Source organism: Chelonoidis abingdonii, chromosome 3 (assembly GCF_003597395.2).
Source record: "Chelonoidis abingdonii isolate Lonesome George chromosome 3, CheloAbing_2.0, whole genome shotgun sequence".
NCBI lineage: Eukaryota > Metazoa > Chordata > Testudines > Testudinidae > Chelonoidis > Chelonoidis abingdonii.
Window position 1 is genome coordinate 64,673,343 of NC_133771.1, and position 26,016 is coordinate 64,699,358.

General features: G+C 40.8%; 1 protein-coding gene across 1 annotated transcript in view; it reads left to right on the forward strand.

The window, feature by feature from the left end:
* Nucleotides 1-3,350: 3,350 nt before the first annotated feature.
* The window catches only part of SH3BGRL2 (SH3 domain binding glutamate rich protein like 2), a 53,429-nt gene continuing 30,763 nt past the window's right edge, over nucleotides 3,351-26,016 (forward strand). The window contains exon 1 of the mRNA XM_032774988.1: nucleotides 3,351-3,614. Coding sequence (XP_032630879.1) covers nucleotides 3,570-3,614 — 45 coding nt within the window. The 5' untranslated portion in view covers nucleotides 3,351-3,569. The remainder of the gene's footprint in view (nucleotides 3,615-26,016) is intronic.

Here is a 26,016-nt window from a genome sequence, read left to right on the forward strand (position 1 = left end):
ATTTGTGCTGCCAGACTTTAGTAGCATGTTAGCATTTTAAAATTTTCTATTTCATTACTGCATTCTTTCCAAATATACAATAATTTAATTGGATTCAGTTCCTGGCTCTGTTATACAATCTGACTGAGCACATATTAGGACTGTTTGTGAGAGGCGCTGAGTGACCTCAGCTTCAGTTTACTCAAATCAGAGTTAAGAGCACTCATCACCCCACAGAATTGGACTCTTAATCTCTTTGTATCTCAGTTTCCCTATCTGTAAAATGAGATTAATAATACTTCTCTCCCTCACAGCAGCGTTGAAAGGCTAGAGTCACTAATATTTGTAAAACATTATGAGTTCTTCAAATGGAAGATGCTGTACTCAGTAGGCCTGATTTGGCCTGTTGTACTTTACCAATAAATATTTAGTATGGCCAGACTAGGAATATCAGGATAAAATACTGACTAGAGAACATTTAGGTGAGATATTCAGCTAAATAATTTCCCAAAGTGAAATCTATTAGACTGTAGAATCAGGTGAGAAGTCATAGAAGTTCCACCGTTAAAACCAGTCTGGAACACCACTGGAAGACAGAATGTAGGAAACAATCCTGCATTGAAAGGAGAGTGGACTAAGGTATGTAAAGGAGAATGTCCATCAAATTCTTATGACCACCACCCTGTCATCAAGAAATTTTAACAAATTATTCCTGGTTATACAACAACTAACCATAATTAAAGTTTTGGCTCCTTTGGGCCCTCTGCTGGCTCTTCAACAGTAACTGTTGTGTGATGGGTTTCAGAGTAGCAGCCATGTTAGTCTGTATCCGCAAAAAGAATAGGAGTACTTGTGGCCTTAGAGACTAACAAATTTATTTCAGCATAAGCTTTCATGGGCTACAGCCCACTTCATCAGATGCATAGAATGGAACATATAGTAAGAAGATATATATACGTACAAAGAACATGAAAAGGTAGAAGTTGCCACACCAACTCTAAGAGACTAATTAATTAAGATGCGCTATTAGCAGCAGGAGGAAAAAAAACTTTTGTAGTGATAATCAAGACAGCCCATTACAGACAGTTGACAAGAAGGTGTGAGGTTACTTAACATGGGGAAATAGATTTAATTTGTGTAATGACCCACCCACTCCCAGTCTCTATTCAAGCCCAAATTAATGGTATCGAGTTTGCAAATTAATTCTAGTTCAGCAGTTTCTCGTTGGAGTCTGTTTTTGAAGTGTTTTGTTTCAAAAATTGCCACCTTTAAGTCTGTTACTGAGTGACCAGAAAGGTTGAAGTGTTCTCCTACTGGTTTTTGAATGTTATGATTCCTGATGTCATTTGTGTCCATTTATTCTTTGTGTTAGATCTGTCCGGTGCTGCAATGTACATAGCAGAGGGGCATTGCTAACACATGATGGCATATATCACATTGGTAGATGTGCAGGTGACAGTATGGCTGATGTGATTAGGTCCTATGATAGTGTCACTTGAATAGATAGTTGGACAGAGTTGGCATCGGGCTTTGCTGCAAGGATAGGTTTCTGGGTTAGTGTTTTTGTTCTGTGGTGTGTGGTTGCTGGTGAGTATGTGCTTCAGGTTGCGGGGCTGTCTGTAAGCAAGGACTGGCCTGTCTTCCAAGATCTGTGAGAGTGAGGAATCATCTTTCAGGATAGCTTGTATATCTTTGATGATGCGCTGGAGAGGTTTTAGTTGGGGGCTGAAGGTGTCGGCTAGTGGCATTCTGTTATTTTCTTTGTTGGGCCTGTCCTGTTTTAACATGGTATTAGAATGAATGCAATAGCGTTAGGCCCACTCCTGCAAAGTGTTAAAGTCATACCTTAGTTTATCCGCATGAGCAGTCCCACTGATTTCAATAAAGTGAGGCATAATTCTTAAATCTTTGCAGAAGATGGGTGTATTATTAGTTTATAAGATTGTGCTTTAATCTGCAGGATATTGATGGTCTGTTCCAGAGCTTATTTTCAAGTCAGTGAGAATGGGTCATGATTTTTTATGTTATTTTTATTTTAAATCTTGCAGCCAAACAATGTCTCAGGATCTCAGTGTATATAATAAATAATAAAATATGAAAATAGCTTTTAAAATGTGCTTGATGTTCAAAGTCCTTTGGCTGACAGCAAAGGAAAGTCCAAAGGTCACATTCTACTTTTCCTATGCCAGTGCTATGTTACTGAAATCAGTAGCATTACATGAGCATAATGGAGAACAACACTAACCAGTTCAGCAGCCGGGATAGAACATGTGGTAGGGAGAGGTTAATTAGAAACGTGATTGGCCACCTGTCTGGGTCTGGGGACCTAAGAGGATGAGGGTAACAATGACAATAACATGTGATTAGCTAGAGGCACAATCTGTAGGTTTCAAGGGTTATTTTTTTTAAATGTAAAGAACGTTATTGAGGATGGATCAATCCCTATTAGCCACCTTCAGTAAACTGACTGGTAAACTGAGACATCTGTTTACCCTAATCAGCTCACAGAGAAAATCTGCCACATACCTGCCAACATTTGAAAGCTATAAATATGTACAGCTGGGTGAAGACTGGGACCCGCTTTAACTCAACTGAAATATATTGGGTAAGGATGGCTTTCTGAAAGGGCTGGGGGGTCTGATTTTCTTCTGCCTCAGACCTTGTGTTGTCATTTTCACTGGTGTGAAGCAAGTGCAAAAAATGCCACCAGATCATAATGGTGGCCTTTGGCATCCACTTTGTGCAGATGGGTACACACTGGGCCAGGCAGGAGAAAATAAAGCTGAGAGTGAGGGGACTAGTCAATACTCTGCTGAAAAATAGGGGTCGTCACTTCTAAGTAGCATCAGTTGGCATTTAGGCAAAGCTCAGTGCGAAAGAAGCCCTTATTACGGATGTACTTTAATAATGCTGTGGATTAAAACAAGCGGTTAGGCACTGTGGCCTGTATTTTCAGAAATGGTCCTTACTTGTCTCTGTTCCACTGTTGACTTGCTAGGGTATCTAGCTCCTTGGCCATAAATAACCGGGGTGACCAGCATGCCTGGCACACTGTGGTACTGAGCCCCCCAACTCAGACCCAAGTCAACAGGAACTGCGGGTGTGCTACATAATCTCTGGGAATCAGGCTCTGGGGGCCACCGGAATTTGAATAAAGCCAGAATTAGACGCTACTAGTAAGTAGGTTGTTCCCCATTAATCTACTTGATCTGTCCTGCCCTGCGCACACAACTGAGAGGTGCAAGTTGCTCCCTGGAAGTGGAAACACATCTATAAGCTGGTAGAGCCGCAGCACTACAATTCCCAGCAATCATTGCGCACTCTCCCTTTCCCCCCCTTCTGCTTTCATCCCCTGCTGCCCGCCGAGCTCTGGGTGTCTGAGTTGCGCTGCCGCTGCCCTGGCGAAGCGGGAGTCCCCAGGCGGACGCAGTGCTGTAGCTGCTGGAGCGTCTGGGTTCCAGCGGGGTGAGCAAGGCGGGCTCGGTCCTGCAAGCAGCCCCCCAGCTGCGGCTTTCAGCCGCAGGAGTGGAAGCGCCCTTAACCCTTCCACGCCTCCCCTTGGCTGGAGAGAAGCGGCGAATGAAGTGAGGATGGTTATCCGGGTGTTCATCGCATCGTCCTCTGGCTCGGTGGCGGTGAGTGATGGAGGGCGTGGGAGGCGCACCTGAGGATGGAGAGGGACAGGCGGTAGCTGAGGCGAGCTGGCTGCTTGGGGTGCCCAGCCACCCACGCTGCTATCGCTAAAGCTGGCTCGGGGATGGCTTTTCCACGCTGCAAACATTCAGCGCAGGAGAGAAACACACAACTCTGCCGCTCATCAAATGTTTGGAAATTCCAAGGAATCACTTGGATTTGGGTGCTGCTGATTGCTTAGGGTTAGGGTACCTACATTTCAGATAGTAGTTCGTGGTGAACAGAGTGCCTTTGTTGATGAGATTTGGTGGGGTGGAGTAAGAAAAGAAATCTCAAATTTGAATTATAAATTCCGTGTTTATTTGCAAAACTACAGTATTTGAGGAACTGCTTCATACAAGAATTATTGTTCTTTTTAGCCTCTGAGGATAGGACAAGAAGCAATGAGCTTAAATTGCAGCAAAGGATGGTTTAGATTGGTCATTAGGGAAAAACTTCCTGTCAGGGTGTTTAAGCAGTGAAATAAATTGGAGTAGAAGACCTCTCGAGGTCCCTTCCAGTCCTACCATTCTATGATTCCCGTAATTTAGTTTAAAAGCAAGCAGAGCAGGATATCTGCTTGGTGTTTTTTTTTTTAATAAAGTGTATTTCCTAGTTTTATTATTAGAGTATTGCTGTGATTGTTTCCTCTTTCCTAGCACAAGTTCTTATCATGATAGAGCCCTGCCTGTTGTTGTTCCACCATTTCCATGCTAAACTTGATTTAGACTAGAATGCTTTAGCATTAACTGTAGCATTGCTTCCAACATTATTATACTTGATTGTAGTCAGTCTTCATCTAGCACTGGCATACAAAAACTTTACTGTGAGAGAAAATTTATTTATGCTGTCCCACTTGTTTTTTGTTTTGTTTTTTAAAATCAGCCTGCCTGCTTTAAAATAAAAGGTATTTAAAATGTCCATGGGGGTCTGGGGCCCTGTGTGTGTGCTTGGAAAAAATTAAAATGACTAAAGAAAGTATAACAAAATTGGCGAGCTGACACTTAAAAAAAACACAAGAACTTAACTCTTCCTTAAGTTACTGATGAGATTTCTTGAGTAAAGTGCCTAGTTTTACCACTGTTAGTCATGTCCCATGGATAGAAAAGGGGAGTCTTGCAACAGCATTGCTTTAGTCTGAAATATGTATTTTTCCTCAGGGCACTGTAACAAACAAAATAAATTCTATTGATCATTACAAATTACTGGAGGCTTTTAAAAAAAACCCACAGACCAACCTCAGGACAAAGGCATATCTGCAAGGTAACAAGTATTTTGAAGTGGGCACAACTCTTTCCTTGAATTAAATTTTGAAGGGCATCAGTCATTATGTCCTTTGATAGTAGCTGAAGTCCTTAGTTTTCTCTTGGTTAATTAATTATGGATGTGACCTATAAATATCCATATTCCTATTTAAAGTGACAGCTTATATTTCCATGAAGACAATCTGAATGTAAATGCTCGTCTGAATGTGTTCTTTAATGAGAAACATCAGAGGGCTTCAGATATAATTGGTATACTTTATGCTTGAACAGTGCTATTACTGGCATTCTTATTTTTTTGTTTGTAGAGAGACAGTGGACTTTGGTTCCCGACTGAAGGTTTGTGTATTCTCTTCCTTTGGTCTTTTATTGTGCACTGTTTGTGTTCAGGTCAGTGGCATGGTGACAGGTTTGTCGTCTGATACAGTTTGGCATGAAGTGCTTGGAATGCTTTAGTAGTTGCATACTTACGGCTAATAAAAACTAATTATTCATTTCAGTAGCGTATTTATCAAATACAGAATCTCTTGAGAACATTAACAGTACATGTTCACTTAGCATTCATAATAGAAACACTCCCTCCCATTAACTGGCAGTCAGTTCATATTGTAGTTTGTCTCATTTATTTCAAACAATAATGACCTATTTGAGTTTTTTGGAGGGGGGCTAGAGGAGGAGAAGCTTGATCCAGTAATCACCAGCAAGAATAGTTAAGAATAAGAATGGCTAAAGGTCCATCTAGTCCAGTATCCTGTCTTCTGGCATTGGCCACTGTTAGGTGCTTCAGAGGCAATGAACAGAACAGGTAATCATCAAGTGATCCATCCTCTGTCACCTATTCCCAGCTACCTGACTGACAAACAAGTTAACTTTTACACCAAGATCAGCACCAATTAGATATTCCCTGCCATCCCAGTTCTGGGGTTGAAATGTAGTTTAATTTTCATGTCAATTCATCCACTGGCTTTTCTGCTTTGGCTGCCATCAGTAGGGCCAATTGTGATTGTGATGTAGATGACATGGACCATTAGTACTGGACTGAGACTGCCAATTCACTTTATATAGGCTACTGTACAGCCATCTGATATGAAAGACTTTCATTTGTTACTATCCTTGGCCAGAATAGAACAGGTGACCTAGAGGGGAAAGGCAGTGCAACCTATTACCAATTCCCTGCATTAAGTAATGCTTTAAAACAGTGAAGTTTTAAAACCTATTTCTTGATGTTTGAGAAGACCATTGTAGAATCAAGTATCAGAGAAGGGAAAGACCAGATAGGTCATGTCCATCATCTTCCAAGTGCATGGAAGGCCGAGCCTGCATCTTCTCCCGTGCAATTCAGGATACGGCATTATCTCCCTGTTTGCCAGGGGCATTAGAAAATAATGAAACAGCACATCTCCAGAACCGCATACCAACAGGTCTGGAAGGAACTGACAGTTTGGTTTCCACTCGTTATGACAGCTTGGGTGAAGTTGTGGGACATCCATACGTGTAGGACTGTTCTCTCAAGCGCATTTGCTAGTGCTTTGTTCAATCAAGTTTTAAATGTCTTAGGCAATGCTTCTTCCACCATTTTCCCTAGGAAATTATTACTGCCCTTCTGTTCTGCTGTGGATGTACTACCTTCTCTTTCTGTTCCATTGTTTATAGATTAACTATTTCTATTTAGTATTAAATCACGCTAGTGTGTCATTCATTGGAAAGTTGATATGTCCAAGCCATCTGAGTCTTTTCTTGCTAATCAAGTGAATGCTGGATTACAGCATCCCAAAACGTGTGCTATACTCTGAAGCTCTAGAAGTATTTAAAATAGATGCAGACCACTGTGCAGATTTCAGGATGTTTGCAAAGATGATTTAGTATCCTTTGGAATCCTTTGGATGATTGGGAAAGTAGTGAAGAATGTCACTCTGGCGAGCAGCGTCAGCTTGTATGTAAATAGATGGAGCAAGGCATTGTGAAGCAGACTGGATTGGGATTTGTGATGAGCGGCATCAGAGGAGGAAAGAATCTGCTGCTCGGATTGAGAGCATTGTTAGTGTGTATGTGTGCCCTATCTGTGGATGGGACTGTCACTCATGCAGTGGACTCAGCAGCCATCAAAGAACTCATTGGCACATACACTATGCTCTGTAAAGAGCTATGGTTCCATTCATAGAATCATAGAATATCAGGGTTGGAAGGAACCTCAGGAGGTCATCCAGTCCAACCCCCTGCTTAAAGCAGGACCAATTCCCAACTAAATCATCCCAGCCAGGGCTTTGTCAAGCCTGACCTTAAAAACCTCTAAAAGGCCGGATTCAACACACCTCCCTAGGTAACCCTTCCAGGCTTCACCACCCTCCTAGTGAAAAGTTTTCCTAATATCAACCTAAATCTCCCCATTACAACTTGAGACGTACTCCCTTGTTCTGACATCAGGTACCACTGAGAACAGTGCAGATCAGGGGTCGCATCCTTTCAGAAGTGGTGGCGATTTCATTTATTCACTCTATTATAGTTTCACATGCATAATGCATTTAATATTTAAGAGTCTGTTTCTATAATCTACAATATATAACTAAAACTATTGTTGATGTAATAAAATAAGGTTTAAAAAATATAATAAAAGCTTCATTTACAATTAAATTAAAAATGCAGAGCCCTCCCCCCGGAGTGGTGGCCAGGACTCAGGCAGTGTGAGTGCCACTGAAAATCAGCTCGGGTGCCGCTTAGGCACACATGCAAATAGTTGCCTACCTCTGGTCTAGATCCATCCTCTTTGGAACCCCCTTTCAGTAGTTGAAAGCAGCTATCAAATCCCCCTCAATTCTCGTCTCTCTTGCAAAACAACAACCCAGTTCCCTCAGCCTCTCCCATAGGTCATGTGCTCTAGCCCTAATCATTTTGCTGCCCTCCGCTGGAACTCTTTCCAATTTTTCCACATCTTTGTGTAGTACCCAGAGAGGCTCACCATGTCGAATAGAGGAATGATCACGTCTCTCGATCTGCTGGCGTGCCCATCTTTATACAGCCAAAATGCCGTTAGCCTTCTTGCAACAAGGGCACAATTGTTGACTCATATCCAGCTTCTTGTCCACTGTAAACCTAGGTCCTTTTCTGCAAAACGCTCCGAGCCATTCGGGTCACTAGTCCTTTAACAGTGATGGGTTCTTCCGTCCTAGTGCAGGACTCTGCACTTGTCCTTGTTGAACTCATCAGGTTCTTTTGGCCCAATCCTCTAATTTGTCTAGGTCCCTCTGTATCCTAACCCTACCCTCAGCGTATCTACCACTCCCCCCAGTTTAGTGTCATCTGCAAACTTGCTGATAGTGCAATCCATGCCATCCTCAGTGTCAATTAAGAAGATATTGAACAAACTGGCCCCCAGGACCTACCTTGGGGCACTCCACTTGAAAAAGGCTGCCAGCTGGACATGGAGCATTGATCACCACCTGTTGAGCCTGATGATTCTAGCCCCTTTCTATCCACCTTTATAGTCCAATCATCCAGCCCATACTTCTTTAACTTGCTGGCAAGAATACTGTGGGAGACTGTATCAAAAGCTTTGCTAAAGTAGAATAACACAATCCACTGCTCCCCCTCATCCACAGACCCAGTTATTCCTCATAGAAGGCAATTAGTTAGTTCAGGTTGCATGACTTTGCTCTTGGTGAAGCCATTCTGACTGTTCCTGATCACTTCCTTCTCTCTAAGTGTCAGAATGATTCCTTGAGTACCTGCTTCATGATTTTTCACGGGGACTGAGGGTGAGGCGAACTGACCTGTAGTTCCCTCGAATCCTCCCCCTTTTTTAAAGATGGGCATTACATTAGCCTTTTTCCAGTCATCCGGGACCTCCCCCGATCACCATGAGTTTTCAAAGATAATGGCCAATGGCTCTGCAATCATTGATTGAGTTCTATTTACAATGTGAGCAAATTAAGATTAGTTTTGTTATATCTGAAATTTTCATAATGCATATCTGAAACAGGAGTGTCAACAAAAGGAAATATGCAAGCATAAGAAGTTACAAAGAAATATTGTTAGACATTAAGACTTAAATTAGTGACTGATTTTCATTCTAAGGTACTTCTGAGAATGTACTCTCTCTTTCTTGACTGGCACTGAATTTGGAGCAAAGATGCTACATACAAATAAAATGTAATGTGGATGTCTCCATGCCTGTAGTACTGACTAGGGGATGGGCAGTTTTTAAAAATGCAAAACATTATGACTAGCTGGTATTTGCAGATATACAAATAAAATAGTTTTTTCACAGTTATGCAAAATCCAAGGGCTAAGTGTCTGAATTCTGATATACTATCATTTTTAAATGTGTGTGATTTGTTTAAGAAATGTATACCTTTACTACCTGTTCCTTAACAGTGCACTGCTTCGTACCAGAGGCAAAATTCTGAGCTCTGTAAATTGGGAATAACTCCACTGATGTCAAATAGATTTACAGGCTATCAGAATCTGGCCCATTGTAGCTATATTTATAACATTTAGGTCAATGTTCTGTAACAAGGTGTGCGGTATGACTGTTTTTGTTTTTTATTTCTTAACCTCACTACTGGTATTTTGGTTAAATTACTAGTTTGTTTAAAAAAAAAAAGATTTCAGTGACCCTCCAATACTGGGCTTGGTTTTTTATCTACCCAGCAATGTGTTGCCAATACTCTAAAAAGGAGATATAACAAAGCTTCTTCCTCTTTAGCATGTGATAAGTCTTGTGTGAATGTGCTTGCATGGAAGGCAGGGTGAAGGACAGGGGAATCAATCAATTTTTTTTCATTTAAACGAACCCCCTGTACGCTAACCATGAGTGGTGACATTGCTTGGCAAATATAATGGTCCAAGTTTACTCTGGTATAATTCCTTTGAAATCTCCAGAATAATTCAACCTGGGTATAAAGTGCAATGAGCTGGAAATGGCCCTGAAAAATATACTAACCATTGCTAGCACAGTGTTCCTTTTGTTTAGGTGTATCCTCACTGTTTTGTTTTGTTTTTTTTTCTCGTTTTTAAATCCCTGACATTTAATGCAGTCTGACCTATGCCAAAGAAAAGAGAGATGGTCTGCCTATAAATATATGTAGGAGTTGGGTAGGGATGATAAAATGGTATCCAGCGAGAAGTTGAGCACCAGAAGCAGCAGAGAATCCAAAGACTTCTCGAGCACGTCACTGTTTCTAGCCCTGCGTATGGTTGATGAACTGTAATAGCTCTGATGGCTTTATTTTATTATAAAACCTGTAGATGCAAATGCTTCATGAATTTAAAAATATCCAGTAAAAAATCTTTATTTGGAATGTAAATATTCCTTTCAATGGTTGCACCACACAGTCCTGTATCAGTGCTTGTGGGCATTATAGGAAACCGTAAGGCCTTGTCCAGACTAAAATAAAAGTTTTAAAAAATATTCTAGTGTAGACAGGGCAAGTTGTAGTTTAACACGTTTTAGCTGGTGCAGTTGAAACCCAGTGGGAAACGTCATAAAGACAGCCTAGCAGGATTTTGCTGGCCCTGCCACCTCTTGCTGCTTCACCCTATACTTCTGTCCCTTCAGGGGAAGATGTCCTGAACTTGGTGTGCTAATTTACAGGCCTGAGGCAGCGAGTTTTACCTTTGTGTGTATTTTTATCAATAGAAGAAAAGGTGATGGTTGTTACTGTAAAAAAATTTTTATTTTTCCCTAGCAGTGGTTTAGTGTCTGTGTGCCAGAAAACACCTGTTCTGACTTTTCACCAAATAATTCCAGGGGACTAGAATTTGATCTTTCTTTTGCTTTACTTTTACGGAAAACCTATATTTTTGTTCACGTGTTGCTTGTAGTACAATGGAAATTAGTTGAAGATTTGAAGATGTAAACAGTCTAACGTTCTTCACAGCTTTAATTACCTTTGACTAATCAGGAGCCTGGTTCCCTGTAACCTCTGTGTCTGGGATGCCCACTGACAACATGCACAGAGGAATTGCAAGATTGGGCCTCAAGTTGGTAGGGTTTCATTAAACAGATTCCAAAATATTGGAGAAAGTTTTAACAATTATTTAAACCAATGTAATTCTCCTCTGTGGTAACAATTTATTGCTATGGAGCCATGTTCTCTCTCTCTACTTCTTATTAAATTAAGCAGAATGATATTAAAGTGAAATTATTAAAATAGTAGAATTCAGAGATTTATTCCACCTAGTGTGTAATCCAACATTTAAAAATAACTTCTCACTTTGGAATTTTGTATGCTTTCATGTATTGTGAAAACCACTGTGTTGAAAATGAATTGTATCTGCTAAATTACAAGCTCCATTCAGCCACATGGTCTATCAACGCTGCAGGGGAAATGGAATGATACCAACATGAGAAAAGAATAGGCTTTGATAACAGTGATTAGAAGCTGGACTTTGATTTATTTATTTTTTTTACCAATGTGTAATTAAGATAATTTTTTTTTACCTAGGAAACCTGATAGCACTGTAGTAATTACAGTATTGTCATTGTGTTTTTTTCTTTTGTAAAGACTGGTCTGGAGAGAGTGCTATTTTAGCTGTTAAGTTTCAGCTTGTTGCAGTTTTACATATAAGTTTTAAGTGCAGATTAACTGGAATTTTTTTCCGTTTCCTAAGTTGGATTTTTAACAAAGTGGATATTCTTGTATTTTACAATGAAATTTGACCCAACTTGCTCCAAATGATTTAGACAATATTGTGTATTATGAAGAAACACATCATCTCTCCATATTAAGGCGGAAGTTAGTTTCTCATGATAAACCTGTTAAAGCAGCAAGGAGTCCAGTGGCACCTTATAGACTAACAGATGTATAGGAGCATGAGCTTTTGTGGGTGAATACCCACTTCGTTGGCCACTATACGTCTACTAGTCTATAAGGTGCCACAGGACTCTTTGCTGCTTTTACGGATCCAGACTAACATGGCTACCCCTCTGATACATGATAAGCCTGGATTTTCACCTCCTCCCTAATTTCTCCAAAACATTGTACCCACATTTTTTTAACAGAATAGTTTTTCTTGAAAAATCATGTAAATAGTCTGAAAGGTTTTATTATTTACTTTCCAGAGATATTAATGCTTTTGTGCATCTTTATATATGCTAGAAACAGAATAGTTAAAATAAAACATGATTTATTCTTCAGTGCTTGGTAAGATTTCATTGGTTACCCTAATAATTTGGAGACATCTACAACTTATTACACAAATACAATTGATCCTAAAAATCAATTGTGATATATATTAAGTGTATAGAGAGACAAGGTGGGTGAGGTAATACCTTTTATTGGACTAACTTCTGTTGATGGGGGAGACAAGCTTCTCACCAACAGAAGTTGGTTCAATAAAAGATATTACCTCACCCATCTAGCAAATAACGGTTCTGCAATATTAAAATCAGGAAGAAACAATTTACACAAATCACTCCACTGACGTACGATTAAGCTTCCAGAATATTGGGAGCATTCTGAGCTTATAGTTGAACCAGTAAAGTTCATATACATTAAACATTTTAATTTAAGGGCATCTTTCTATTAATGTTAGCAGGCTTTGGGTCAGATAGTAAAGGTGTGTCAGCACTGCAGCTGGCCCATGCCTTTGGACTCGGGCTATGGGGCTGTTTCATTGCTGTGTAGCTTCCGGGCTGTAGAACCCAGGCTTCAGCCCGAGCCCGGAAGTCTATATAGCAATGAAACAGCCCCACAGTCTGAACTTACGAGCCTAAGTCAGTGGGCACAGGCTAGCTCTGACTTTTTCTTTGCTGTGTAGACGTACCCTAAGTTACATACCCTAAGCTTAACTATTGCCACATTTTGATGATTTAATATTAAATTGTACCTCTCCGATGTTTGTTCAGTTTCAGTATTACTTCCTGTCAGAATCTTTTATTTAAAAAAAACAAAAAAGTGGATAGACTCCTGTGGGTAACTAAAGAACACAGCCAAATCTACATGAGAATATATAATCTATGATCTTTGCTTATCCTTGTAAGCAAAGGTCAGTAAAAGTAACAGTAGTAGCTGTAATCATGCTTCCAGGAGGCACTGTTCTGTTCTAATCATGTTCCCAAAAGTCCTTTTGAACATCTGTTTTGCTGTGACTTCTAGTGTGCTAAACTGCTTTATATTCAGATATGACTCCAATCTCTAGCAGTTGTACAATATGTGCTTTCAAGGTTAGCCCTTTTCTCTGAATTCACTCACTCCGGCATGATTGTGAAATGATAAAGAACAATTTATACATTTTTAAAGATTCTATTTCTTTAGCCGGTAGAACTAACAGTTCCCTAAGACAATGGCCTAGCCCATGAATAGACCTTTTTTCACTAGTGGTCACCTTGGCCCGTTTATTGGCTAGCTGTGTCATACAAGTCTAGACGCTTGCTTCATGCTTTATTGTCACTGCTGGCACTGTTTGTAGAATATCCTTAATCTCTTAAATCACCATGTCTGCTAACTGAATTTGATTTCAATCAGTAACACAAAATAGGATTAAAACAGTTAAGGTTACTGACATATAGCATCCACAATGCAAATGTGAAAAATGTAAGGAAAAGCAAAATTAAGATATTCAAATCACATTTGTTTTGGAAATTGAAATATAATCCATAACACATTTCATTTGTTAGAAAGCAGCTGCGTAATCCAACTAAAACCGAAAGAGGTAAAAGAACCTGGAACTATGTTTGTATTCAGCATCAAGTTTACTTACCTTAGTGACAGAAATTTAGGCCTTGATCCTGAAAGACTTTAGTGCTGCTTTGTGTGGGTACAAGAGTCTATCCACATGCAACTTACTGCAGACTTTGTTTTTACTCCTATTACCCCTGCAAAGCCAGCACAACCAAGAGAGTGAGTTGAATTCCATTCTATTTCACAGATCAATAGTATTGTGTGAAAGTTCTTATCAGTTACACCTAGGCAATCCTGTTTAAAGGCATTTAGTGGCTCAGAGGATCCATTAGCCAAAATGCCTGTTTGGGCAAAGCATTCTAAACTGCACAAAACTTCAGCATTTTTCCTTTACCTAGTTTCAGTATTTTAATCATTGAAACAAATTATTCTAAAACAAATTGTAGGCATGAATTACATTGAATGCAGAATGCAGATATTTTGTTAAAGGAAAATATCAAGTTAATGTCAGATCTTTTGGGCTGCAATGTTTTACTTTGTTAAGTATCCACATCAGATTTTATCTTGATTTCCTCCTTACTGCAGCAAGGTCTTGACTGTCGTGTTAGCAAAAGATGGTGTAATAGCTACTGAACCAGATACAGTAAGGCCCCGATCCAAAGATCCTTGATGAATTCAGTGGGCTTTGGAGTCAGGCCCCAATTGACTGAATACAATGTTCACAATATTGCATTGCAGCTTTCTGTGCCTAGTAATTAAACCTTAAGGGTATCCTATTTGTGTATGTGTGTTTGGCAGTGAGGGTGGTGGTGAGGAGCTGAAAACTTGAGTGTTTTTCAAAAAACAAAATATCTTCAGTTTGTATTTTTGGCTAATGTTTTATATTGCTATTCCTAAATGTAAAACTTGTGCCATGTTCTAGGCTCCAGCTGGAAAGCACCCTGTTGATGTAATGTAATGCCTCTGGGGTCATTAGTGGGGATTGAACCCGATAGAAAAGTTGAACCCTGTCCTGTTTGAGCTAAAACACTCCGCTCTGTTAGGTAAAGAGGATATAGGAGACTCATAAGCCTTGGTGGTCCAGCAAACCACACTGGGTAAATGTGGGTTACAAAATCGGAGGTCCAGGTCCAGCAAAGAGAATCAAATTTACTGCAAGACAGTTATTAAGAGTGCAAATGAAGTCTTAGAATGGAATCAGGAACCAACAACTCAATTTCCAGTTCTGGATTTTTCACTAATTTTTCACATGGCTTTGGGCAAATCAGGTAGCTTTTCTACATCTGTGTTCCCCTTGTAAAATCCTGATAAGTAATGTTACAGGCTATGAACTAGCTTTTGGTCATTTGAAATTTAAAAGGGATATGTGTGTGTGTGTGTGTGAGAGAGAGAGAGGCTCATGAAAAGCCGAAGGATGAATGGCTCTGGCTATTTGGAATCTGAGTCATCTAGACAGCATCTCTTTGAAATGCTTCCCCCTCCATGCACATCAAAAATATCAGAAACATCATTAGTCTTGCAAAATAATGCAAAGGGAATCTGTTGTACTACAGGAGCCATAATAACTAGTTACTACATTGGATTATTATCTCTGTTTCTCATACTGATGATGATTAAACCACATTCCCAGCTGCATCTTGCTGTGAAAATATTAAGCCATAACAGGATATGTGATGAAGCCTTAGCAGAATCAGATGAATATATCTGTAGTTTAATACAGATTAACTGCAGACCCACTTCACTTTTCTTTATTCAGATTTATAAGATGACAGGAGGTGACAGTTCCGGCATTCCAGGTGGCATTTGCATTCATTCGTCTGTTATTTTATTGCATTGCTATTTTGATATAAGCACAGAAAAGAAACCATTGCAGAGTCCATCGTAAAGCCATGCAAATTCCTGATGCTATTACTACGTTTGAGCCTGCAGTGACAGAGGCACTCTACTATTTTTTCTTCTACTGCATTTTTTAGATAAGGAAAGCATGTCTGATTCAAGGCAATGTCTATACCCACACTGGGGCTTTTATGCGACAGAAGTGTAATTTTACCAAAGCCAGTTGCATTGACTCGCAGTCCTCTGTTGTAAGTGCAAGACAACACCACTCACCTATGTGCATTTTAGGAAAAAAGAGACATGAGAAGCTAAAAAACACCCCCCACCCCAGCAGTATTACATAACCATTCATTACCTAGCTAACCCAATGGTTACTTGCCATAGGAATTGCTGCACTACGTATGCCACAGGAGAGTTGCACTCTTCTCAAAACAGACATCCAAATAGCTTGAAATACCTTGGACGTTTCAGAGTTTAAGGAAAAATATGATGGTCCACTTTCCACTATCCAATCTTTAATACAGAGGTGCGACCCAAGGAGACCCCCATATGGTATGGGGCAGCAGTCTTTCCAGTTTTATATTAAATAGGCGTTTGACTCCCAGAAAGCTGCTGCGGTGTCACTTAGCCAGGCAGTTTGCTGTAGCACAGTGCATACAGTTAGCTCTCTTCCTTAGCGATTTCTAGTGGGCTTATTACTCCAGGATCTAAGATTTTATTTTTTTTATTTTTTTAACAGTTCAGGTTATTGGGGGAGGGACAGCTCAGTGGTTTGAGCACTGGCCTGCTAAACCCAGGGTTATGAGCTCAATCCCTGAGGGGGCCATTTAGAGATCTGGGACAAAAATCTGGGGATTGGTCTTGCTTTGAGCAAGGAGTTGGACTAGATGACCTCCTGAGGTCCCTTCCAGCCCTGATATTCTCTATGTTTGAATTGCTTTCAATAGAAAGTACAGTAACTCCTCACTTAACATTGTAGTTATGTTCCTGAAAAATGCAACTTTAAGCAAATCCATTTTCCCCATAAGATTTAATGTAAATGAGGGGGTTAGGTTCCAGGGAAATTGTTTTCACCAGGCAAAAGACATATATACTGTGTGTATATATATGTATATATACACACGCAGTAAAAGTTTTAAACAAACAATTTCATACTGGTACTCAGCGATGATGATTGTGAAGTTGGGTTGAGATGGAGAAGTCAGAGGGTGGGATATTTTGCGGGGAATGCCTTACTGCTAAATGATGAACTAACATTTGGCTGAGCCCTCAAGGGTTAACTCATTGTTAATGTAGCCTCACTCTACAAGACAGCAGGCATGGAGGGAGGGGAGAGAGCATCGCAGAGATATACACGTGTGTGTGAGAGCGAGAGATGCACATTTCTCTATTAAATAGCTGACCCCAGTTTTAAGTACTCTGTCTAATGAATTAGATCAGCTTGCTGAGACCACAGCTACTGCCTGGAAGCTCCCTCCGTTCTGTACCCTGTCGTGTGTACCCCCTGCTCTATGGAAATGGGGTAAGCAGGGTGCAGGAGAAGGGGGACACCCTAACATTAGCCCCCAATTTCCCTCCTCCTCCTGTACAGCAAGAAGGAGGCTCTCAGGAGCACCTCCAACAGAGGGCAGGAGCAGCACATGACAGTGGGGGGACGGACAGCTGAATGCTGGCAATTGCTAGCCTGCTTGGCAGCTGCAGCACAAGGAACTTAAAAGAGTGGGAAGCTGATGGGGGGATTGCTGGTCCACCCTGGTTCCAAGCCCCCACCAGCCAGCTCCAATGGGCTGCTCTTCCTGCAATCAGTGGATAAAGCAGGCAGCTGCCAAACGATGTTAGAAGGGAGCATTGCACAACTTTAAACAAGCATGTTCCCTAATTGGTCAGCAATGAAACTACATTAACCGGGACGACTTTAAGTGAGGAGTACTCTAAGGAAGAGGCATGTGTGATGGTTTGGAGAACTTGTCTGTGTACAACTTATGAATTCTGGTTGATTTTATGAAATTGCTATATCAGTGAGTGCCTCAATGTATGTGGGAATCTGCTGTCTACTCTCAGACCTGGTATCATGCCTCTCTCAGACAATGGACATTCATTAACCTGCATGCTCCCATTCAGATGAAAGCACTTTAGGACACTGAGATGGCTGAAGGCTAGGAGAACCAGTTCTCGCTGCAGATAAGGGCAGAGTGGGAGAGAAAGAGGAGCAGTGGAATTTCCCCAGAAAGGGAACAAAGAGAATGAGATGTTGGTTAAAAACAGAGAGGGAGTCAGAGAGAGGAACAGAAGGGTCAGGCTTTAGGAGCCAAGGAGGACCTGCTGACTGCAGACCAGCCAGCACTGAAGGAAAGCTGACTGCGAAGAGATCCTCCATGATTTGGAGGATAAGCCATGAGCTGGAGGAGCATGGTCCTGAAGGGGGGATGCAGGCTCCAAGAGGGAGTTTGGGTGCAGGAGGGGACTCAGGGCTGGGACAGGCGGTTAGGGTGTGCGGGGGGGGTGGGGATTAGGACTCTGGTTGAGGGTGTGGGCTCTGGGGTGGGGCCAGGGATGAGGGGTGTGGGAGATGGATCCAGACTGGGGCAGGGAGTTGGGGTGCAGGAGTGGGTGCGGGCTCTGGGCAGCGCTTACCTCTGTGGGCTCCCAGGAAGTGACGAGATGCCCCTCCTGGCCAATGGGTGCTGCAGAGCCGACGCTCAGGGTGAGGGCAGCGCGCGGAGTTCCCATGGCCATCCCTACACCTAGGAGAGGAGGAACATGCTGGCAACTTTCTGGGAGCTGTGCAGAGCTGAGTAGGGAACCTGCCAGTCCCGTGCCAACTGGACTTGTAATGGCCTGGTTGCCGTCAGGGTCCCTTTTTGACCAGGGGTTCTGGGAGAAAATTGGACACCTGGCAACCCTAGTTCTGGGAAGGGATGTGCTTGAGCTATTGAGGTGTGGGGGGGATTCAGCACTAATCCTTGGGACCTAGGGCAGCTGGCTGTGAGGTCCCAATTCCGGAAGGGGTATCAGACAGAGAGGCCATGCCCAGGAAATGTGCCAGAGATGTCATAGCCATAGTCCTTGCTGGAGCCTACTCAGATGAAGGAAAGCTTGAAAGCACAGAGGCTCAGCATCTGGGTCCAAACACAGCAGTCTGGTGAGCATCCAGCAGGAGGAGCTTAACTGGAGCTGTAACAGTGCATTTGAAGCCAAATCTGTGCATACAGGTTGCTGAGAAGATAAAAGTATGGAGGCAAGGCTACAGTTTGTTCAAGAAATCAAAGCAGCTGAGAAGACTGAATGTATCTTTGTGCCCAGCACCTGTCATTTGCCTAGCTATGCTAGTACTGGGAAAATGTGCATACTATTTTGCAACTCCAGGGATTAATAAAAGTGTATGTTTCCAAACCCTGATGACAGCTAAATTATTTCCATTATTTCCAGTGTTGGAGACTAATGTTTCATTTGTAATCTAGCAGATGGTTAAGTAATTTTCAAGAAAATGGCTGAAAAGCAGGTATTATTTTCTTGTATTGGAGACATAGAAGATTTCTCAAGCTTGTCAGAGGATAGTCTGAATCCTTTATTTAGTACTCTACATTTAACTCCCTCTGATACCACTCTCCTTTGTTAAAATGTCATATTTTTAACAAGCATTTTGCCGGTTGACAAAAAAATTTCATCTAGCAAAGTCTACCTTCCCCATCAAAATGTATTTTGTACATATACTGTACAGCCACAACCCTTAATTCAGTTACTCCTAACTGGCAGGAAGGTTTTTCTCCTAATTAATGTAATTTGTTCTCTAATCTACATGCAGCATAATATTTACTAATGAGTATTATCCTTCTATTTTGTTGTTTTTACATTTCAGTGACTATGGTTCTTCTCCAGTAAAGTCTCCATTCAATAAGGTAACTGAATGTTTCGTAAGTTGGGGAACTGAAAACTAAATCCCTGATCCTGCAATGATAGGACCGATCCCTGAATATTCCTGGAAAACTTTACAGGATTACGTGGGCGCAACCTGTCCTCCTTGTGAGGGCTCGATCCTGCTCTAGTTTAAGTCAGTGGGTGTGTTGCCATTACATTAATGAGCAGGATTATGCTCAGACCAATAGCTCTGCTAACGTAAGGGCTGCAAGATAAAACCACCATTACATGATTTAGATGGTATTAAAGAGTAGAATCTTTTACAAGTTTGTGGTTTTTTGTTTGTTTGTTTCCCCCTTAAATGTGAGGTTATGAAATAAACTGAGCACTTTACCATCCTGGTTATTAAGGGACCAATGCTAAAATCCTCACTCAGATCTTCTACTATTGGTCAATGGTAGCTTTGCCTTAGTCAAGGTCTTAGCATAGGGCCTGAAGAGCTTTTCATGCAGCAGGAGGAGGGATGCCATTTATTTTTTATCATCTGTTAAAATTCTTTATTGCGTGGGGGCAGTAACTTTAAAAAATGTTTCCTTTTAGTACAGGACAGTCCCTCTTTTTTTATAGCAAGATATTTAACTCTTTCCACTCCTTTACTTTCAAAAAGCTCTCCTAGTCTCCCCTTTTTCTTCCCATGCAGCCCCACCTACACCTATTCAGGCTACGTCTTCACTACCCGCCGTATCGGTGGGTAGCAATCGATTGCTCGGGGATCGATATATCGTGTCTCACCTAGACACGATATATCGATCCCCGAACGCGTTTATATTGATTCCGGAACTCCACCAACCCGAACGGAGTTGTGGAATCGACAGGGGGAGCCGTGGACATCGATCCCGTGCCATGAGGACGGTGACTAATTTGATCTTAGATACTTCGACTTCAGCTACGTTATTCACATAGCTGAAGTTGCGTATCTAAGATCGATTTTCTCCCGTAGTGTAGACCAGCCCTCAGTGTTGGCAGGTATGTTTGAAGCCACCAAAGAATTATACCCTGAAAAAATAAACTGTTTGAAGACAGTGAGCCTGACTATTACACTGGCACATGTGGTACTGGATACGGATCCAATATGTTTAAATTTGCAATTAGTCTTGACAGTTATGTTTCTGTTTTGTAATTTTCTCAGGATGTGGGCACAAGTATCAGTTACTCAGCGTTTGCTAACCTGTAGCTAGTTGAAGCAGATTTGGTAGCAGCTTTTAAAAAGCAAGGAGCTGCTACTTCCTAGTGTCTTCACAACTTTTTAAAAATTAAAACAATTGCTGGTGCTCTCAAAACAAACAGTGAATGTGCTGCAAGCCCTGGAATTTATTCATCAGTTACACTGTAAAAACTGCAAGCACAGACCACACTTAACAAAATTCATGGCCAGAGTGTGTGTCAACAAAACATTGCTACAGAATAATTTGACTGATAAAAATAGCACATAGCATTAGCTCAGAATGCTTGCTCTGAATAAAGCACCTCCCCTCACCCCTGAGTATTTACTGCAAATGAGACATGGGAATAGGTTTCTCTGCACTGTTTCTTCCCCCTTTGTGTAATTTAAGGCAGCAAAACCAAGTGGTGTAGGAGCATACTAAGTGCTATCATAGAAGGAAGATATTGATAAGTAACAGTCCCTGTGAAATGTTAAGTAAACATGATGATTTAGTCCTGCCTGTTACATATTTACTCCAACTCAGAATCCAGGTGGTACAACATGGCATAAAACCACCTTTGCCCCACCCCTTCCCATAGTGCTGCCCCATCTGTGCTTTGTTTCTCAGGTGGTGCGGCCCAGGATCTAGCCAAGTCTCACTGGAGCGCTATACATTTTCAAAGCAATGGCTGGTTGAGGAGAGTACTGGAGCCTGAACGGCGCTCCAGACAGCTTTGTTCCCTAGCAGAGTGGCAGATTTTCAAAGCAGCATTAATGCCTGCCTCAAGGCTCTGAGCCCTTCCTCTCATGATCTGTAGCCTGATTTATAGTTTCTTTGTGAGGTTACTACTAAATTATCTGTGATTATGAATAACAAGCATTTAATAGCATACTTAGTAGCCAGTATCGTACAGTGCCACACGTTGAAGTCTCAGGGAAACAAAGGGAAACCAATTGCGAGGGTTGTGGTGGATGCTCCATCACTAGAAATTTTTAAATCAAAACTGGCTGTTTTTCTGAAAATGATGCTCTAGCTCTAGCAGGAATAAACTCCGGGCTTTCCTATGGCCAGCATTATGGAGGTCAGACTAAATTATCACAATGGCTTTTTTAATCTATGAATTCATACAATCTACATATAAAAAGGAAGTAAGAAAATTGTCTTCTGTAAAAGTAAACAACCAAAGTCCAAGAGGAATATTTATCAGCATGTGCAATGAGCATATAAACAATAAGCACAGTAGAACAATGGTTCTCAGACTGGGGTCTGGTGAGTGTTTGCTGCTCATACAATGCAGTTTCTCTTTCCTCTCTTCAGCTGCTACGTGTAATTTCATTGGAAGACAGCACTGTGTACGTTTGTGCATCATAGATCTTTAAAAAACCCACAGAACCAACATGATGGTGGCTTCCATTTGCTCTGACCCTTTATATTGCATCTCCCTTCTCTCTCCCACTCTTCATATGTCTTACCTCTTAGGACTTGACTTTGTTTGCTCTCTATGAAGTCCATGGGAAAATTCATTGATTTCAGTGGTACAAGACTGGGCCCTTAAATTGTAAATTCATTGCATTTGTAACAGTTTTTTTTGTTTGTGGGGTTTTGTGTGTGTGTGCGGGGGGGAGGGGGTAACAGTGCTTGACACAATGCACTTCCAATTGTAACTGGGTCTTTTGTGCTGGATTACAGATAGTAATTATTGTTTGCAGTGCTTTTGTAGCTGTGTTGGTCCCAGGATATTAGAGAGACAACGTGAGTGAGTTAATATATTTTTATTGGACCCACTTTTGTTCGTGAAGGAGATGAGCTTTCAAGCTACACAAAGAAGAACCATGTGTAGTTCAAAAACATGTCTCCTTCACCAACAGAAGTTGGCCCAATAAGAGAGAGTACCTCACCCACCTTGTCTCACAGATTCAGTGGAACCACAGAGATACGAACACCTCAGGAATGGAGGTTGTTTGTAACTCTGAAAAGTTCATAACTCTGAACAAAATGGTATGGTTGTTCTTTCAAAAGTTTATAACTGAACATTGTCTTAATACAGTTTTGAAACTTTACTATGCAGAAAAAAAATGCTGCTTTGAACCATCTTAAGTGAAACAAGCACTGAAACAGTTTCCTTACTTTGTCAAATCCTTGTTTTAAAATGTTCATTTGTTTTAGTAGTTTACATTTAACACAGTGCTGTACTGTATTTGCTTTTTTAATTTTTGGCTCTGCTGCTAGTTGTTTGTGCACTTCCAGTTCCAAATGAGGTGTGTGATTGACCAGCCAGTTTGTAACTCTGGTGTTCATAACTCTGCGGTTCTACTGTAATAATAATCCTTTCCTAACAGTACTTTTTCATGTGACCGATTTATTGTACTTGGCTAGGAATGCTGATCATTTGTCTATGGGTGGGGAGGCAGTGTTTGCACTTGTTAATGAGGGTGGTGCATGTCTGCAAGGTAATTTATTAATAAGAATTAATTAACTCTGTGGGACAATGACCATAAATAACTGTATTAACTGCATATTTAAATGTATATCCAAAATTGGATTTAAATGCTTGACTTCTACAGACAAATTGTACCACTTTAACTCTACAAGTATAGTTTAAAGCAATACAATTTCCTAGGTGAGAGCTCAGTACTGTTGGTATAAATGTGCTTACACTTGTATGGGAAATAACTATTGGGGCTGGCTGGAAAACAATATTTCTGTTTTGATACTTGTTTTCATTCCAAAGTGGAATATATGATAGAAGAGAATGAGAAGATGAGTGGTTAGGGCACTCACCTGGGAGGGGGGAGACCCAGGTTCAAATCCCTCCTCTGCCTTTTTTTTAACAAAGGGACCTGAACCTGGGTCTCCCACATCATAGTTGAGTGCCCTAATCACTGTGTCGTACAGTCTCTCTCCCCCACTCATTTGAGCTGTTCCATTTTGTATAATAAAATATTCATTGGACCAGAGAGAGACCAACCCTATAGCCCAGTAGTTAAGACAATTCATATATGCGATGTGAGGGACTCAGGATCAAGTCCCTGGAGTTAGGCAAAGCAAGGTTCAAATGGCTGCTCTGCCTAATTTAGGGGACTTGCTCCTAGGTCTCCCCTATCCTAAGTAAGTGCCCTAACTATCAGGCTACTGGCTAATCTGGGGTCTCTCTGTCTCTCCTGCAAGTGCCTGAAACCCAGTCAGGCCTGCAGTGTGTATATCATCTACTTACCGCAAGGTAGTGTATCTGGGTCCTTGTCTAAGAATGGGAGAACTGGGAGATTCCACCCTGAGACCAGTAAGGCAAAATATCTGAGGAGGGAGGGTTGCACTTAGAGAGACCAGATGGAGAACAGAGGCGCAGCTAGCCCTGTAATCACTTCTCCCTACCAAAGAACAAATGCTATATGAAATGATGTGTCCACACTATCTGTGCTCCTTCAGATACCCCAGTTCAGAAATGGCTAGAGTTCACCAGATCACTTTGATTCCTTTCTAAGTAACAGGCCAAATCCTGCTCACCTTAGTCATGAGTCCCACTGAAGTTAATCTAGTGTCTGTTTTTAGAGATGGAAGTAAACTGTTATTTAAGTTCATGAACTAGTCTGTCTGCCCACCTCATGGGTGGTGATGAAATAATACAGAAATCCTAGGAGAGACAGTTCAGAAAATAATCTAGTTGCTCCAGAGGGACTGAATGGCTCTTGGGTACAATTTACTGCAGGTGGTTACCATTTTAATAGCATTTCGATCAACAGTCACACCTTATAATGCACACTACAAAATCTGTTTTTCCCTTCAAAGGTAAATTGCTCACATTTAAGAGATTTACAAAACATTTACCTATCTTTTGTAAAAACACTGTCTGAACACTAACATGGTAATGGAAGATGCTAATTTAATAATTTTATATCCACATGTTGCTGATATTTTTACTTTGGAAGAGTGGGGGAAAAAAGCTTATGTAAAGAAGGTGATCAGTTACCTATCCTACCTTCTGGAGACAAACATACAATATCTGTGTCAAGACAGATAAACTTAGTCCATTTGAACACAAAAATGGTAGTCCTCACATAACAATTATTTCCATGAAGACTTTCATTGTGCATGCAAAATAAAAGGGTATGGTATTTCATTACGGAGTCTGGTCCCCTGAAGATGGTAGTTCCCTTGGGTCAAGCTGATGAAACAGTTGTTATATCTGCCTGAAAAACATTACAGCATAGGTTTCTAGTCATAGTGCCAATTCTTTATGTTTCACTTGCACTCAGATTTCTAAAGACATTGATCCTATGTTTATAGGACAAAAAGATATGTTATCTAGCTAATTTCTTCATAAATCCCACATTCTTCTACATTTCCTTCTGTCGATAATACAAATTGTCTAAAATTAAATGTAAATATTTCATATTACAATATTTCTTTCTTCGATCAATATAAAAGAGGTCACTAGAATCCTGTGGCACTCCAGGGCTAATTTTTATATTGTCCTTAATTAGAGCCCATAGCATTGCTTCAGCAAGTGCTATGAAATTGGGCAAATTAATTTCTTTGATAAGAGTCTTAGAATCAGAATGAATACACTATACCAGTGAGCTATAACATGGTTTAAAACAGGGGTAGGCAACCTATGGCATGGGTGCCGAAGGCGGCACACGAGCTGATTTTCAGTGACACTCACACTGCCCAGGTCCTGGCCATCAGTCCAGGGAGCTCTGCATTTTAATTTAATTTTAAATGAAGCTTCTTAAACATTGTAAAAGCCTTATTTACTTTACATACAACAATAGTTTAGTTATATATTATAGACTTATAGAAAGAGACCTTCTAAAAACGTTAAAATGTATTACTGGCACACGAAACCTTAAATTAGAGTGAATAAATGAAGATTTGGCACAGCACTTCTGAAGGGTTGCCAACTCCTGGTTTAAAAGGTACTAAGAGTAGTATGCAATGGCCATTAATTCTGCTTGACAATCTATGTTGTTCCATCATATGGCCTAGGGAATATCAGATAACTTTTGATAGTACACTTTTTCATTTCAGTAGGTGTATCTTTGTCTGTTTATATCAGAAATGCAAATTAATACATCGCATTTGTCAAATTCTAAATATTCTAAGTTTGTTACACGTTAACTGTTTCAATCCTTGCAACATCTCTGCAGAACATGCAAGAATTAATGTTGTCATGACATCTCAAAAACAGAATGTCTTTTTTAATGCATCTGCATGGTCTCAATGTTTTCTGTGTTATAAAGAAAACTGGTTTGTTCTTGGAACTTTGGCGGAACAAGTGGACAGCGCAGAGCAGAGTTGAGTATATTTTAAGAATCTTTTAAGTTCAAGGGTGAGTAAATTTTAGTGTCTTGCAGTTCTTCCTGAGGGAAAAATTGCAGTAATATTTCTCTCTGAATCTAGTCACCTATATAGCACGGGGATAGTAATTCTGATCTACCCCAGGGAGGTGTCATGATATTAAATTAACTAACTTTGGGTTTTACATAAACCGGTTTTATAAAACAGATTGTATAAAGTCGAGTGCACGCGGCCACACTAAGCACATTAATTAGGCGGTGTGCGTCCATGGTCCGAGGCTAGCAT